Source organism: Rhodamnia argentea, chromosome 11 (assembly GCF_020921035.1).
Source record: "Rhodamnia argentea isolate NSW1041297 chromosome 11, ASM2092103v1, whole genome shotgun sequence".
Classification (NCBI taxonomy): domain Eukaryota; kingdom Viridiplantae; phylum Streptophyta; class Magnoliopsida; order Myrtales; family Myrtaceae; genus Rhodamnia; species Rhodamnia argentea.
The window spans coordinates 14376565-14389948 of record NC_063160.1 but is presented as its reverse complement, the minus strand read 5'-3'; the positions used below and the strand labels follow the sequence as shown (position 1 = coordinate 14389948).

At 39.8% G+C, this 13384-nt stretch overlaps 1 protein-coding gene across 1 annotated transcript; it reads left to right on the top strand.

Moving 5' to 3' along the window:
* The first annotated feature begins 11212 nt into the window (after positions 1–11212).
* LOC115736456 (GDSL esterase/lipase At1g33811-like) lies at positions 11213–12309 on the top strand. The gene is made up of 3 exons (XM_030668173.1): positions 11213–11461; positions 11691–11949; positions 12077–12309. Exons 1-3 carry the CDS (start codon positions 11213–11215, stop codon positions 12307–12309), a joined length of 741 nt encoding a protein of 246 aa, XP_030524033.1.
* Positions 12310–13384: the final 1075 nt, after the last annotated feature.

Genomic DNA, 13384 nt, shown 5'->3' with positions numbered 1-13384 from the left:
GTCATATTACTCAACTACCACAGAATCTCGGAAGGTGTCTGTGCCTTCTACCAGGTGAGACCGGATTCCATCAATCACTTATTTTTTGGATGCACAATCACCAGCCAGCTAGCCCTTTTATGGGCGTCCAAATGCAACATCAACTGGCAAAACCGACCGTGGCATGACTTCCTTCATTGGGCTGTGCAGAGGTTCGGAACTTAGAGTTTCCATCACCGGATTATTCGGTTCTCCCTTGGGGCACTATGCCATATTATTTGGTCGGAAAGAAATGATATTTTGTTCGGACATAAGACCTTTTTCGTCCCAGGAATCACTAAGCATATCACCAAGCTCGTGAGGGACAAAGCTCTCACCTTTGGACATGTTGAAGACAACTCTTCCAATCGGTGGCTACAAGCTAACCGGGGTATTTCCTCTTCAATCTTCCAACCCGGAAGACTAGTTTAGGCTGGTCCCTCTTTTGCTAGTCGGCTACTCTGATAGGGTACTTGTGTTGTTTTTCTCCCTTATTGCCCGGTTGTATATAGTGCCGGTTGCTTAGTAGTTGTTTTACCTTTAGTGGTCTTTTGCTTGGCCATACACCTTTGCACCCGTGGTGACATACCTATGTAACCTTGGGTTTGAGGTTTTTGTGTTCGGCCTACCATCTCTTGTAAGTATCGCTTTTGGAAAGTTAATACATAGCTCACCTTACCCAAAAAAAACTAGTTGGTCATTTGGTACAGGCGCCCGAGGGCAATTTTGGTAATCTCACAACTAAGGTTCTATCGGGGCTAGGCTTAAGCACGAAGGGTTTTAGTGCTACGACTTGATGACTAGATTATCAAAGCTTAATTTGCTCTAACCGACGTCTCGGGAATAATCCAATTATTATCTCTTAAATCTTCGAAAATCCAAATTGCTTCCCAAGCTGAAAGTCGTGATTAAAATCCATTGAATCCATTTTTTTTACGGACATCAGAATTCTAGGACGTCACAACAAACCCTACAAAGACCCAAAGAAAGGTTTAAGTTGGAAACATTGTCCAAGAGACGTAAACATGAAAGTGACCTCACTTGCTCTTTCTCGTTCTTCATGTTTCACTACCACCACCTCGTTCCCTCTGTCGATTTTCCTAGAAAATCTGGCCCAAAGGTCGTTCATTTTCCCGTCCCATCAATTCCCTTACACCATGATATATACGCTTACATTGTTCTAGTTTCGGTTTTTGCTTTGGTTGCAGATGTGATGCCGGAAGATCAAATTCCATTTATGATAATCAACGCACAAGCCCACTTCAAACCTTATCAATCATCCAAGCACATTGGATATTTTTGCAAGTAAATGGAGATTTCAGCTATAACATGATCCAATGGGCTCAATGAGGAAAAGGTGTCCAAGATGGCATTTCTAGAGGTTGGAAAACAAAGGCTGATTCGGCCGGATCAAAGCTGGAGCAAAAATTGCCCAAAAAGTGTTAAACTATTGCATTTTTGTCAATTTAGTTCTAAACCTTTTAATTTTGTCAACTGAGTCCTAACATTTTCAAGTTTTGCCAACTGAGTCCATCTAGTTAATTTTGACTGAAAATCGCTGAGGTGTATGCCAGCAGTACTATGTGGCACGGCGGGCGTTGACGTAAATAATTTTTAATAGCATTTACTATATTCAATTTTTTATTTTTTTATTTTTTATTTTTTTTATTTTCTTTTTTTACATGTCCGGCCGCACAATCCTCGTATGGTCTAGAGGAGAGAGTCATCACCCTCGCCAGATCCAGGCAAGGATGACCAGTCACCTATTAGTTTATGAGGGTGCGAAGGTCCTTGCCTAGACCGAGCGAGGGTCCTTGGCCCTTGCTTGCTAGAGATGTAAAAAAAATTAAAAAAAATTAAATATTTCAATATTATTAGCAATTGTCTACATAGGACGGCCACATCACGTTAGCGATTTTCAGTCATAATTGGGTAATGGACTGAATTGAAAAAACTTGTAAATGTTTAGACTCAATTGACAAAATTAAAAGGTTTATGACTGAATTAGAAAAAGTACAATAGTTTTGGGACTTTTTGGATAATTTTCCCCAAAGCTAGGGGGTCCTTTCCTAGTATAAATAGTTTTCCCAATTTAGGTAAGTTTCATAACTTGAGTAGTTTCCACAGGTTTCAAAATTTGAGCAGGTTCTAGTGCAACTAGATTTCGCAATTAAATAGGTTCAGGTTTTCTAATTTAACATAAGTAGTTTTAGGTTTTCAAGATTGAGTATTTTTCCCAATTTGAGGGTTTTCCTAGCTAATGTTTTCTTAATTCGTCTATATGTAGGAGGTGCATTCTCAATTTAAGTAGGTTTACATTCCTAATTCGATGTTTTCAACTTTGAGGAGGTTTGGGAAAAGTGTCAAAAAAGTCATAAACCTATTGCATTAGCGCCAATTCAGTCATAAACCTTTTTTTGGTGCCAATTCAGTCCTAAACCTTTTGCATTTGTGCCAATTAAGTTCTAAACCTTTATTGATGCTAATTTAATCCTAAACCTTATGTATTGTTGCCGATTTAGTCCTAAATCTTTTATATTTATACCAATTGAGTTAATCCGGCCAATTTGATCGAAAATTGCTAATGTGGACATCGATTGTCCTACATGGCACCGCTAGCACTAACTTAGACATTTTTTAATATTATTTTAATATTTTAAATAAAATTTTAAGCATTTTTTTTGGTTTTTTTCAAACTTATTTTTAAAATATAAAAAAATATTAGAAAAATATCCACGTTAGCGCCAACCGTGCTACGTAGGATAATTGACATACATGCCGGTGATTTCCAATCAAAATTGACCGAATTGACTCAATTGACATAAATGTAAAATTTTTAGGACTAAATTGGCACTATTGTAAAAAGTTTATGACTGAATTGGCACTAATAAAAGATGTGGGACTTAATTGGCACCAATACAAAAAGTTAGGACTGAATTGGCACCAAAAAAAGGTTTAGGACTGAATTGGCACTAATACAATAGATTTAGGACTTTTTTGACACTTTTCCTGAGTAGGTTTACTAGTTTTAAGTAGATTTTCTAATTTGAGTAACTTCCTACATTTCAGTGAATTTCCAGATTTTATTGGTTCTCAAGCTTTCGTCATTCTATCGGTGCGCACGCGTGTGATGCCTCGGCAAAGTTAGTATCATTGTTACTGTTATTGGAATATTTTTCTGGTTGATGTATCATTCTGCATTCCTCACAGGTAGCCTTTTAGGTTAAGATTGATTGACTATGCATGCCCATGTGAATTTGCTCACAGTATAATTCACATGGTCCGATTTCGTTGATTGAGTCCCAGGCAACGTTAGGAAATGACTTGAAAACAGATGTAATTCCCGCTTCGGTGATGGCGATGGTAGTACACAAGATCCTTCAAGCAGATCATCTCTATTTAGACGTCCGGTTTGTTCGGATGACAACAATCTTCTTGAATCATTTGCAGCTCTAACTTATTGTAGAATCCTTGAAAACTTGTGAGCTGTTTGGCAAATTATGTTGATGTCATGAAGGGCTTTTAGTTTATCCTGGGCCTGGGATTGTGCATCGTAGGACTCCCGAAGAATTCAGTGCTGGTCATGCATCCGGAGCTATTAACATCCCTTAGATGTGCAAGGTTGGATCACGGTTTCGATTGTATATGCTTAAAAGAAGCTGATCTCGTTTCATTTGAGTTCGAGACGCTTTTGCCGACCTGCTATTATTAGCTGATCGCACAGATCGCTAGATCTCTTCAGTAGTTTCTGCAGAACTTCTTATCATGGATCTTTCTATTCCTTAGGTTGGGTGATTGAACGCGTAACGTTTCACAGGGATGCCAGAGAGGGAAACGATCAGCGATGGCTCCAAACCTATTCCCTTTCCTCTTCAATAGATGAAGCATTGAAGCCCAAAAAGAAAAGAAGAGGAGTCCAGAGTTGAAACCGTATAAGGGAAAAGAAAAATTAAGAAAATGGTTAATATCACAAAAAAATCCCAAATTGATATACCTATTACAAATTCACCCAAACTATTTTTTCTTCCATAAAAAACCCCCCAAACTAGTACACCTATGACAAATTTTTCCCCAAACTAATTTTTTTACTACAAAAACTCCAAACCGATACACCTCCGATAAATTTACCCCAAACTGTTTTATTAACCATAAAAAAACTCTAAACTGGTTCACCTATGACAAATTTACCTCCAAACTAATTTTTTTCCCATAAAAAATCTCAAACTAGTACATTTATGACAAATTTATCCGTCGTTAGTTTCTGTTAAATTACGTTAATACAACAAAAAAATCTCAAACCGATCACCCGTGACACACAAATGGTAAAAAAACCCTAAATGGTACATCCGTCAACCGCCACATGTCATTTAATTCAGCAATTTGAAGGTAAAATTTAACAAAAACTAACGGAAGGTAAATTTATTGCAAGTGTATCGGTTTGGGGTAAATTTATCACAGGTGTACCAATTTTTTATTTTTCGTGGTCCCAAAAAAAAGTTTGGGGTAAATTTGTCACATGTGTACCAATTTGGGGTTTTTCGTGATATTAACCCCTAAGAAAAAGAGAGGAGTGATAAAGCTTTTCATACATGCCACGGGGATCTTGCCGACTCGGATTAGCTTCGTTCCGCAGCTTTTGTTAAGTAATCGAACTCGTTGTTCGTCTAACCGGAGTAGTTATCGAAGTTAGATCATAAATTCAAAGTTAGGTAAAATTTGAACCACGAGGTCCGATCGAGGAGTTATTAAGCTCTGAATTTTGTTGAAATGATAGTTCATAACATTATTGAGCCGTAGGGTTTGATTACTATCTATTCTAGCTTACCGTTTGATCGACACAGATTTTTGCAGTCGCGCGTAATAGACAAAGAAGAATGGTTACTATAAATGAGTTTCTTCCTTAGCATGTAAGAGTTGATTGATCGATAAATAAGTGTAGTTTATCCGACTATTTGTTTGTGTAATACTTGTTTTTCAATTAATCGATAGGAATATGAGTGCGCCGGCTCAAGTAACCTTCGTAGGTTAGTTTTCAAATTTCCTACGTGAATGATGCTATCTTTTCTTCAAGTTTGTAAACTTGTATTTTGAAAGCGATATGAATGAGAAATACTATGAGTTATGAAATGGCATTTTTATTGCATAAAATCTAGATTGAGCATTTACGACCATTTTTGTCTATTTGAAATAGAAGAGTCTCTATTGATTATAGTTTAAACCGATTATTAGTGAATGATTTGCGAAACCTTGTTATGAAAGAATTACGAAAAGTTTTTGACTTTGAATATGGTTTATAAAAGATTATGTGTTTAATTACTTGAATCGTGACAGTCTAAATGAATTATGAATTTGATTGTGGGTTATTAGCGAATGTTCTTGGTGTGAATTATTCTCACGTCGCTATGATTAAAACTCATTGAGGGATAAGTATGCATATGTTATCGGGACGTCCTTCTAAGCCGAACCACCAGATAATATAGGTGGAGACTTACCCAAGGGGACACTTGGCTACCTTATCACGAGCGTTAAGCGTGACCACGATTATATACTGAGCGTTACCGCAAGCTCCAAATCCACTGCCCTCTCAAGAGGCCTAGAGTGGTTGATGGAATGGACCATCAACGTTTGATTCGATAGATTAATTAATGAAATGGACCATTGGTGATTGATTTGTTACTGTTGATTTGACATTATTTATTGGTTTATTATGAAAATTTTGTTGAAAATATATAGCCCATTTTCGATATCTTACATAGATGGGATACTGAATTTGGGATTGATGAGTTATGATATCATTTCATAAAGATGCATGATGACTATTGGATCTGCTTAAAAGAGATATACTTATCTTTAGGCTATGGTTGCTCATATCCTTCTTTTCTAATCCTTTCAAGTTCTTTAGCTATAAATGTAATGCGTTTACTAGCAATAGAAACACAAGATAGATACTTTACCAATATGAGTTTAGAAGTGGTGTCGCTTCTTACGAAAGTTAGGATTACTTTCTAGAAAGCCCATGAAATAGGTACAAGCACAAGGCCATAATAGTGCTGAGCAAATATGAACTTCTCGTTGAAAGAAGAGATTTGTATATATGCGGTACGTCCGATTCTATTATATAGAGTAGCAAATTTAAAGCTAGCAGCTATTTGTCACTTTTATATAATTTTGAGATACTTGACTAAATGAAAGTTTAATTTGAAAGAGACCTTCATGTATGTATATTAATCTCATGGAGATTTTGGCTATATATATTTTTTTGAGAAATTTCATTTTGTAATTTTGTTTTTACAAACAAAGTAGGGGATTGTTACAGTTTGTTTGAAAAAAAAAAACAAAATAGTGCCTTTTCTACATCCTACATAAGATGGAAGGTAGAGAGCAAGTCACTTTATCGGTTAGAAGGCTACTATATTCTTTCAAATAAAAAGAAATAGGCAAATGGGCTACACCCCACCATCCTCGTATACGGGTGTGCATGTGATTAAACGATTCACGAATGAATGATATTTGTTGAAACCATTAGTAATGTTGTGGGGCAAATAAATGATAATGTTATCACGCTTCAAAGTCTGATTCTGTTGTTCATCCTATTTGATCATATTTTCCAATAGATTCTACCATTACCGTGACAAGGGTCACATGAGAAACGAATGAATGTTCGGTGATACAAGGAAGAACTTGTGTTCAATGTGGGTGACTCTTAGCATTAGCCATATCAATCAATAGAGAGTTTCAATCTATTGATGATAGTCAGCAGGAAAATTAGTAATTTCCAATTAGCTGCCACATATGCCGAGTTTACCCGAACTCATTTGTGTCTTTTTCAGGGTTTTAGCGCCATTGTGGACGTAGCCATTGGCTCCGCCGCTTGGACAGAAATGGGATCGAAGTCTTCCTAGAGATGAGCCGTGGTGGCGATTGGACTTTGCCACGGAAGAAGCAGAATGAGGCTCTGCATCATCAGCTTAGATCTCACGGACGGCGGAAGATGCCCCGCGCATCGTCGATGTGCTAGTGATACCGCTTGTTCCAATGCCAATGCACGGTCATAAAAGTATGCGCAGGATCCATGCTCGTTCCTTCTGTTCGACGATCTCCTCTGATCTCGGGCGCGAGACCGTGAGAAGGAAAGATTATCTGACCATGACGGTCGAGAGTATCTTCCGATGCATCTCTCATGTCGGTCGATTTTACAAAGAAAGGGCACATCCTACTCCTTGGAAAGATCACCTTTCTTTTGTTCCTTAATGTGTTATATTATTCTGTTAAAAACTAGCGCTCTTCGCCAAAAAATAACAGTTGTAATTCTCTTTTTTCGTCCTTACCTGCTTGTTCTATTCCTAAGCCCGCTTTTGCAGGACGGCAGGGCATTTAACTTTCAGGAGCAAAACACATCATCATCGCTTGTTCGCTCCGGAACGTCAGGAAACTCAGAAGAGTCTCCCTCCTGAAAACATGGCTGAAGGGTCTCCCTCATCGCTGCTTTCTCTGTCATCTCGCAGCAAGAGGAACTGGCTTCTTTCTTGGGCCGTCTTCATGATGCTCGTCTCGGCTTCGGCGGACAACGTGCCTCCCCCCGTCTTCATAATTGGAGACTCGATGTTCGATGTGGGGACTAACGACGACATACTCACCGGGGCGAAAGCCGACTTCCCTTATAACGGGATCGATTTCCCCAACTCGATAGCGACAGGGAGGTTCAGTAATGGATATAACAGTGCCAACGAAATTGGTAAGTTATAGTTTCCTAGACGCGTTGCAACCTGTTTCATTTGGTTGTTTCACTAACACTACAAAAAAGTAAGGATTTAGCCACGGATTTTGCCACGAAAAATTGACCAAAATTCGTCGCTAAATTGATTTGCGATGAAAATTAGCGACAGAAAAATATTCGTTGTCAATTCGGCGTCGCAAAATTTAGCAACGAAAAAAAAATTCGTGACTAATTAGCGACGAATTTTGCGACGAATACCTATTCGTGGCTAATTAGCAAGGAATAAGTTTCGTCGCTAATTGGCCACGAATTTTGCGACGAATTACCCTCTGTGGCAAATTAGCGACGAAACTTATTCCTTGTTAATTAGTCACGAATTTTCCCACGAAAATAAATTTCGTCGCTAAATTTAGCGACGAAAACATTGTGTTTTCGTCGCTAAATTTAGCGACGCCGGATTAACCACGAATTTTTTTTCGTGGCAAAATTCGTCGCAAAACCCAATTTAGCGACGAAATTTTATTTTTTTCATATGATAAAGTCATTTCTTTTACTTTTCGATTTTAAATTTAATTAAAAGAAAAATTAATTTCTGCAATTTATATTTAACATTGATTAAGCACTTAATAATATCACGGTTCCGTAGGAGTCGGCGGGTTCCTCGGGTTGGGTCAACTTAACGGGTTCGGGTCGCGAGGCTCCCGATTCCACGATCGCCAGATGCGGGTCAACGCGCCACGGACGGCTAGGGCTCGGATAGTGGGTGGACAACGGCGCCCGGGCTATTGGGGAAGATAGCGCGGCATGGCGGGGCCGCTAGCTCGGGAGTCGGTACTTGGGCCTCGCGGATCTCGGAGCTCCCGAGGTGAGGGTCTCGGGTTGATGGCGGGCGGAGAGGTGCGGCCGGGCCGCGAGGTGAGGGCCAAGCCGAGCAATGGCTATGGTGGTTTGGGTGGGTGTCGGGTTCACGAGCGGGGAGCTCAAATCGTCGTCGTAGCGGGATCGTCGTCGGATCTGTGGGTCTCGGCCAGCTCACGTGGTTGGAGGTGGCTGGGTAATGGTGATTGATGGTAGCGGAGCTTAGGTGGAGGAGGGTCGTGGGCGAAGGTCCGGGTTTACAGCGACCGGGCGACGATCTCGGCTAGTTACGGCTCGCGCGAGGCCGGCGGGCCGTGAGGCGTGGTTGGCGACGGGAGTGGACGGAGGGTGGTGGTGCAGGCTGTAGTGGTCGGGTGGAGGTGGGTCATTTGGCTGAAGAAGAAAAAGAAAGGAAGAACAAGAAGAAAAAGAAAGGAAGATAAGGACGTCGTACCAGCAGATGAAGACGTCGTACAAGCAGGAGAGAGAGAGGGCAGGAGGCTTTTAGAAAGTAATGCCAAAAGAAAGATTAATAAGATAAGAGAGAGAAATGTAGCGACGAAAAAAATAATTTGTGGCTTATTTAGCGACAAACAAAACAATTCGTTGCTAATTTAGTGACGAAAAAGCTAATTCGTCGCTAAATTAGCGACGGAAAAAAAATTCGTCGCCAATATTTTCTTTTTTATTTATATTTATATCATATTAGCACCGAATAATACATTTCATCGCTAAATTAGCAAAGAAAAAATTATTTTCGTCGCTCAATTGAAATATTTTCTTTTTTATTTTTATTCACAGTGCTAATTTTGTGACGAACAAAATTGTTCATCGCTAAATTAGCGATGAAAAAGCTAATTCGTCGCTAATTTTAATATTTTATTTTTTACTTTTATTTTTATTTATAGCATATTAGCGACGAAAAACTAATTTCGTCGTCCTTACCAAAAAAAAAAAACTAATTTCGTCGCTAAATTAGCGACGACAAAGTTAATTCGTCGCTAAATTGAATATTTCCTTTTTTTATATTTATATAAAATTAGCGACGAAAAATATGATTCGTCGCTAGTTTTAATATTTTCTTCCTTATTTTTATTCATAGTGCTAATTTTGCGACGAAATCAACGTTCGTCGCTAATTAGCGACGAGCGGCAATTTTCCTCGCTAAGTTTTAAGAAGAGAATTTGCAACAAATTAGTCACGAAAACGTGGTTTGTCGCTAAGTAGTGACGAAATAGGTTTTCGTCGCTAAATAATAGCAACAAATTTGTGACAAAATTTGGTTTACGTCGCTAATTAGCGACCAAAAACATTGCTCGTTGCTAATTATTTTTTATTTTTATTGTGATTTTTATTTATATCGTATTAGCGATGCAAAATAAATTTCGTCGCTACCTTAGCGACGAAAAAGCTCATTCATCGCTAAATTGACCATTTTCTTTTTTATTTTTATTTCTATCATATTAGCGACGAATATTACATTTTGTCGCTAAAATTAGCAACGAAAATAATGATTCGTTGGTAATTTTAATATTTTCTTTGTTATTTTTATTCAAAGTGCTAATTTTGCGACGAAAATCAACGTTCGTCGCTAATTAACGACAAACGCTGATTTTCGTCGCTAACTTTTAAGAGAAGAATTTGCGACCAAAAAAGATATTCGTCGCTAATTGGTGACGAAGCGTATTGTCGTCGCAAAGGATATTGCGACGAAATATTTTTCGCGGCTATTTTCGTCGCAAATTAGTGACGAATTATTTTTCGTGGCTATATTCGTCGCTAATTAGCGATGAAATTTTTTCCATGGCTATATTCATCGCTAATTAGCGACATTTTTTTTCATTGCTATATTCGTTGCTAATTAGCGACGTATTTGTTTTCGTGGCTATATTCGTTGCTAATTAGCGACTAATTTTTTCGTCACTATTTTCGTCGCAAATAGCAACGAATTTTTTCCATCACAAATTTTTCGTGGCTAAATCCGTGTTTTTTTGTAGTGTAACTCGACTAGGAATCCTTTTCCCATTTGAATTTAACCATGCAATCGTCCCGAATTCATAATTGTGAGTTCATGTTGCTAGTGAAGCTGTTGGGTTACCAGCAAAGTCCACCACCTTTTCTGGCTCTTCTCCAAGACAGTTCGACCTTCCAAGCCAATCTACTTCAAGGTGTTAACTTTGCCTAGGGCGGCGCTGGAATTCTCAACACAACTGGATTTCAAGCCTATGTAAAGTCATGTTGATTTCTTCTACCCCATCTTCTAAGCTCTTCCATGTCCTTTAATTTCTTCCCCATGTAAGCAGCATAACCGAGCCGAGTCGAGCCTCATAGCTCATTACCGGAGAGCTCGACTTGTCTGAAAAGTTCAACATTCAAACTTGAAGTTTTATAGCTGGAGCTGGACTAGATAAAGCGGTCCACGTACTCAAAGCTGCGTGTAATGTGTGCTCTGCTATACAAAATCTTAGTTTCGATCAATTAAAGCTGAGCTCGAGTAGCTAAATCACAGATTCATGTTAATCATCATACTCGAGTGAGTCGAGCCCGAGTCAAGCATCAACGGGGAGCTTTCTCGTACTTAGATAAATCCTATGTTCCGAGTAGTCAGAGAATTAAACTATGGATCTTCCTAACGTACAGGGTTACGTGGTGTCGATGGAGCAACAAGTGGCACTATTTGAAGTGGTTCAGGCCGTTATCACACTGCAGCCGGGTCATCATGCAAGCGCTGAGTTCTTTGCTAAGTCGCTCTTCTTCATGAGCGTCGGAAGCAACGACATCTTCGATCACCACGATTACAATGAGACCACCGTGTCCCAGCCTGAGCTGATGGCTGCGCTTCAGTCTAACTACACAGCCCAACTGACTGTAGACGTCGACTTGATACTGCTACTGTTGAGGCCAATTTCTCCTTGTCCGAGAAAAGCCTAGACCGACCTCCTGCGAATCTTGAAACTTAATTTGAGAGATGTTTGGAATAAGTTTAGGGGTTACGAAGCAGGAGATAGTCATTTAATTTTTGCTCAACTGCTTATGTCAAACTGGTCTTAATTTCTCTCTGATGGCTTTTGCATATTTCACGGAACGGGAATGCTAGGCTTTGTATGACTTGGGAGCTTGGAAATTCGGGATCGTGAGCGTCCCTCCGATCGGGTGCTGCCCCTATGCGCGGCTCCAGAACTTGAAGGCAAACAGGTCGGGCTGTTTTGCGGAGCTGAACAATTATGCGCGGTCCTTCCATTCGATGATCTCGGCTTTGTTGCAGAATCTGAGCTCACAGCTCCAAGGCATGGTCTACTCGCTTGGAGACGCATATACCATGACCTCTACCCTCATGGACGATCATCTTGCCGTTGGTGAGCATACAATGACTATCCAATTTTTAACCAAATTCTTCTCATTCTTTCTTCTTCTTCTTCTTCTTGTGTTTTGATTAACCAGTTTTTTCTGATGTGATTAATCCTCAATCTTATGTGCGATTAGGCATTGACAACATAGAAGAAGCGTGCTGTGGGCGCGGGACGCTGAATGCGGAGAAGCCGTGCTTCACCAACGACATCCCCAACCTGTGCCCGAACCGCAGCGATCACTTGTTCTGGGACATGTTCCACCTGACCGAGTACGTGGCCCAGAAAGCTGCCATCACCCTTTTCACCGGGGGCCCGACCTTCGTGGCGCTGATGAACTTCAGCCAGTTGGCCTGGGCCAGCGCATGAGGAACGACCGCGCAGCGATGAGCTCTCATCTTCTCTCTTCGCTCCGAACCAAATTGACATTTTCCCTGTGTTGTTACTTCGGGTGGCAAATGATAAAACACCCTCTTAAGCCCGTTTGAACACAAATAAGATTCGTGGTCAACTCCTTTGAGATGATCTTTGATAATTTTTAGCGGGTAATCTCGCCGATCCCATGGCAAAAACAAGAGTGACAAACCTCCGATCAGGGATTAGATTATGCAGAACCAATGTCTGGTTTCCATATCCACAGGGAGAAACGCGATAAGCCCAGACTCTGCGTGTCTATCTGACTCAGGTCAGCCGTGGCGGTGGCAAACCTTCAATTGAAACTTATCCATTTCAGGTGATTTAGAAAAGGCACTTCATCAATCATTTGATTCATTTCCCATTAACACACTAAAATAATTCTTATTTGGGCTCGATAATTATTCGCAATCGACCCGCCTGATTTGAATCAAACTCGAGTCACTCAGAATATCTTGTTGAGACGAGCTTGAGCTCGAGCTCGCGACTGCTCAGCACGATAGGCGTGCCAGCTGATCAGGCCCGATAGAACTTTTTTCCCTTTTACCCGTGAAAATATTTGATTGCTAGTCATATTACACCAATACGTCCACACTCCAGAAAATGCAAGAAAAATATCCTTAGCTTATTAAGCTTGAGGTGTTCTTCATTTAAATTGAACACTACAAAAAAACAAGGATTTAGCCACGGATTTTGCCACGAAAAATTGACCAAAATTCGTCGCTAAACTGATTTGCGACTAAAATTAGCGACGAAAAAATATTCGTCACCAATTCGGCGTCGCAAAATTTAGCGACGAAAAATTAAAGTTCGTCGCTAATTAGCGACGAATTTTGCGACGACCATTTATCCGTGGCTAATTAGCGACGAATAATTTTCGTAGCAAATTAGCCACGAATTTTGTGACTAATTACTCTCCGTGGCAAATTAGCGACGAAACTTATTCGTCGCTAATTAGCCACAAAAAAAATGTCGTCACTAAATTTAGCGACGAATTTAGTGACGAATTTTCTGTTCGTCGCTAAATTTA

What these genes read in the sequence shown, in the direction of transcription:
- LOC115736456 (XM_030668173.1), top strand. Translation starts at nt 11,213, where the DNA reads ATGGATCTTCCTAACGTACAGGGTTACGTGGTGTCGATGGAGCAACAA. An exon ending in ACTACACAGCCCAACTGACT is followed by an intron (nt 11,462 to 11,690) that starts GTAGACGTCGAC and finishes CGGGAATGCTAG; the next exon opens with GCTTTGTATGACTTGGGAGC. An exon ending in GGACGATCATCTTGCCGTTG is followed by an intron (nt 11,950 to 12,076) that starts GTGAGCATACAA and finishes ATGTGCGATTAG; the next exon opens with GCATTGACAACATAGAAGAA.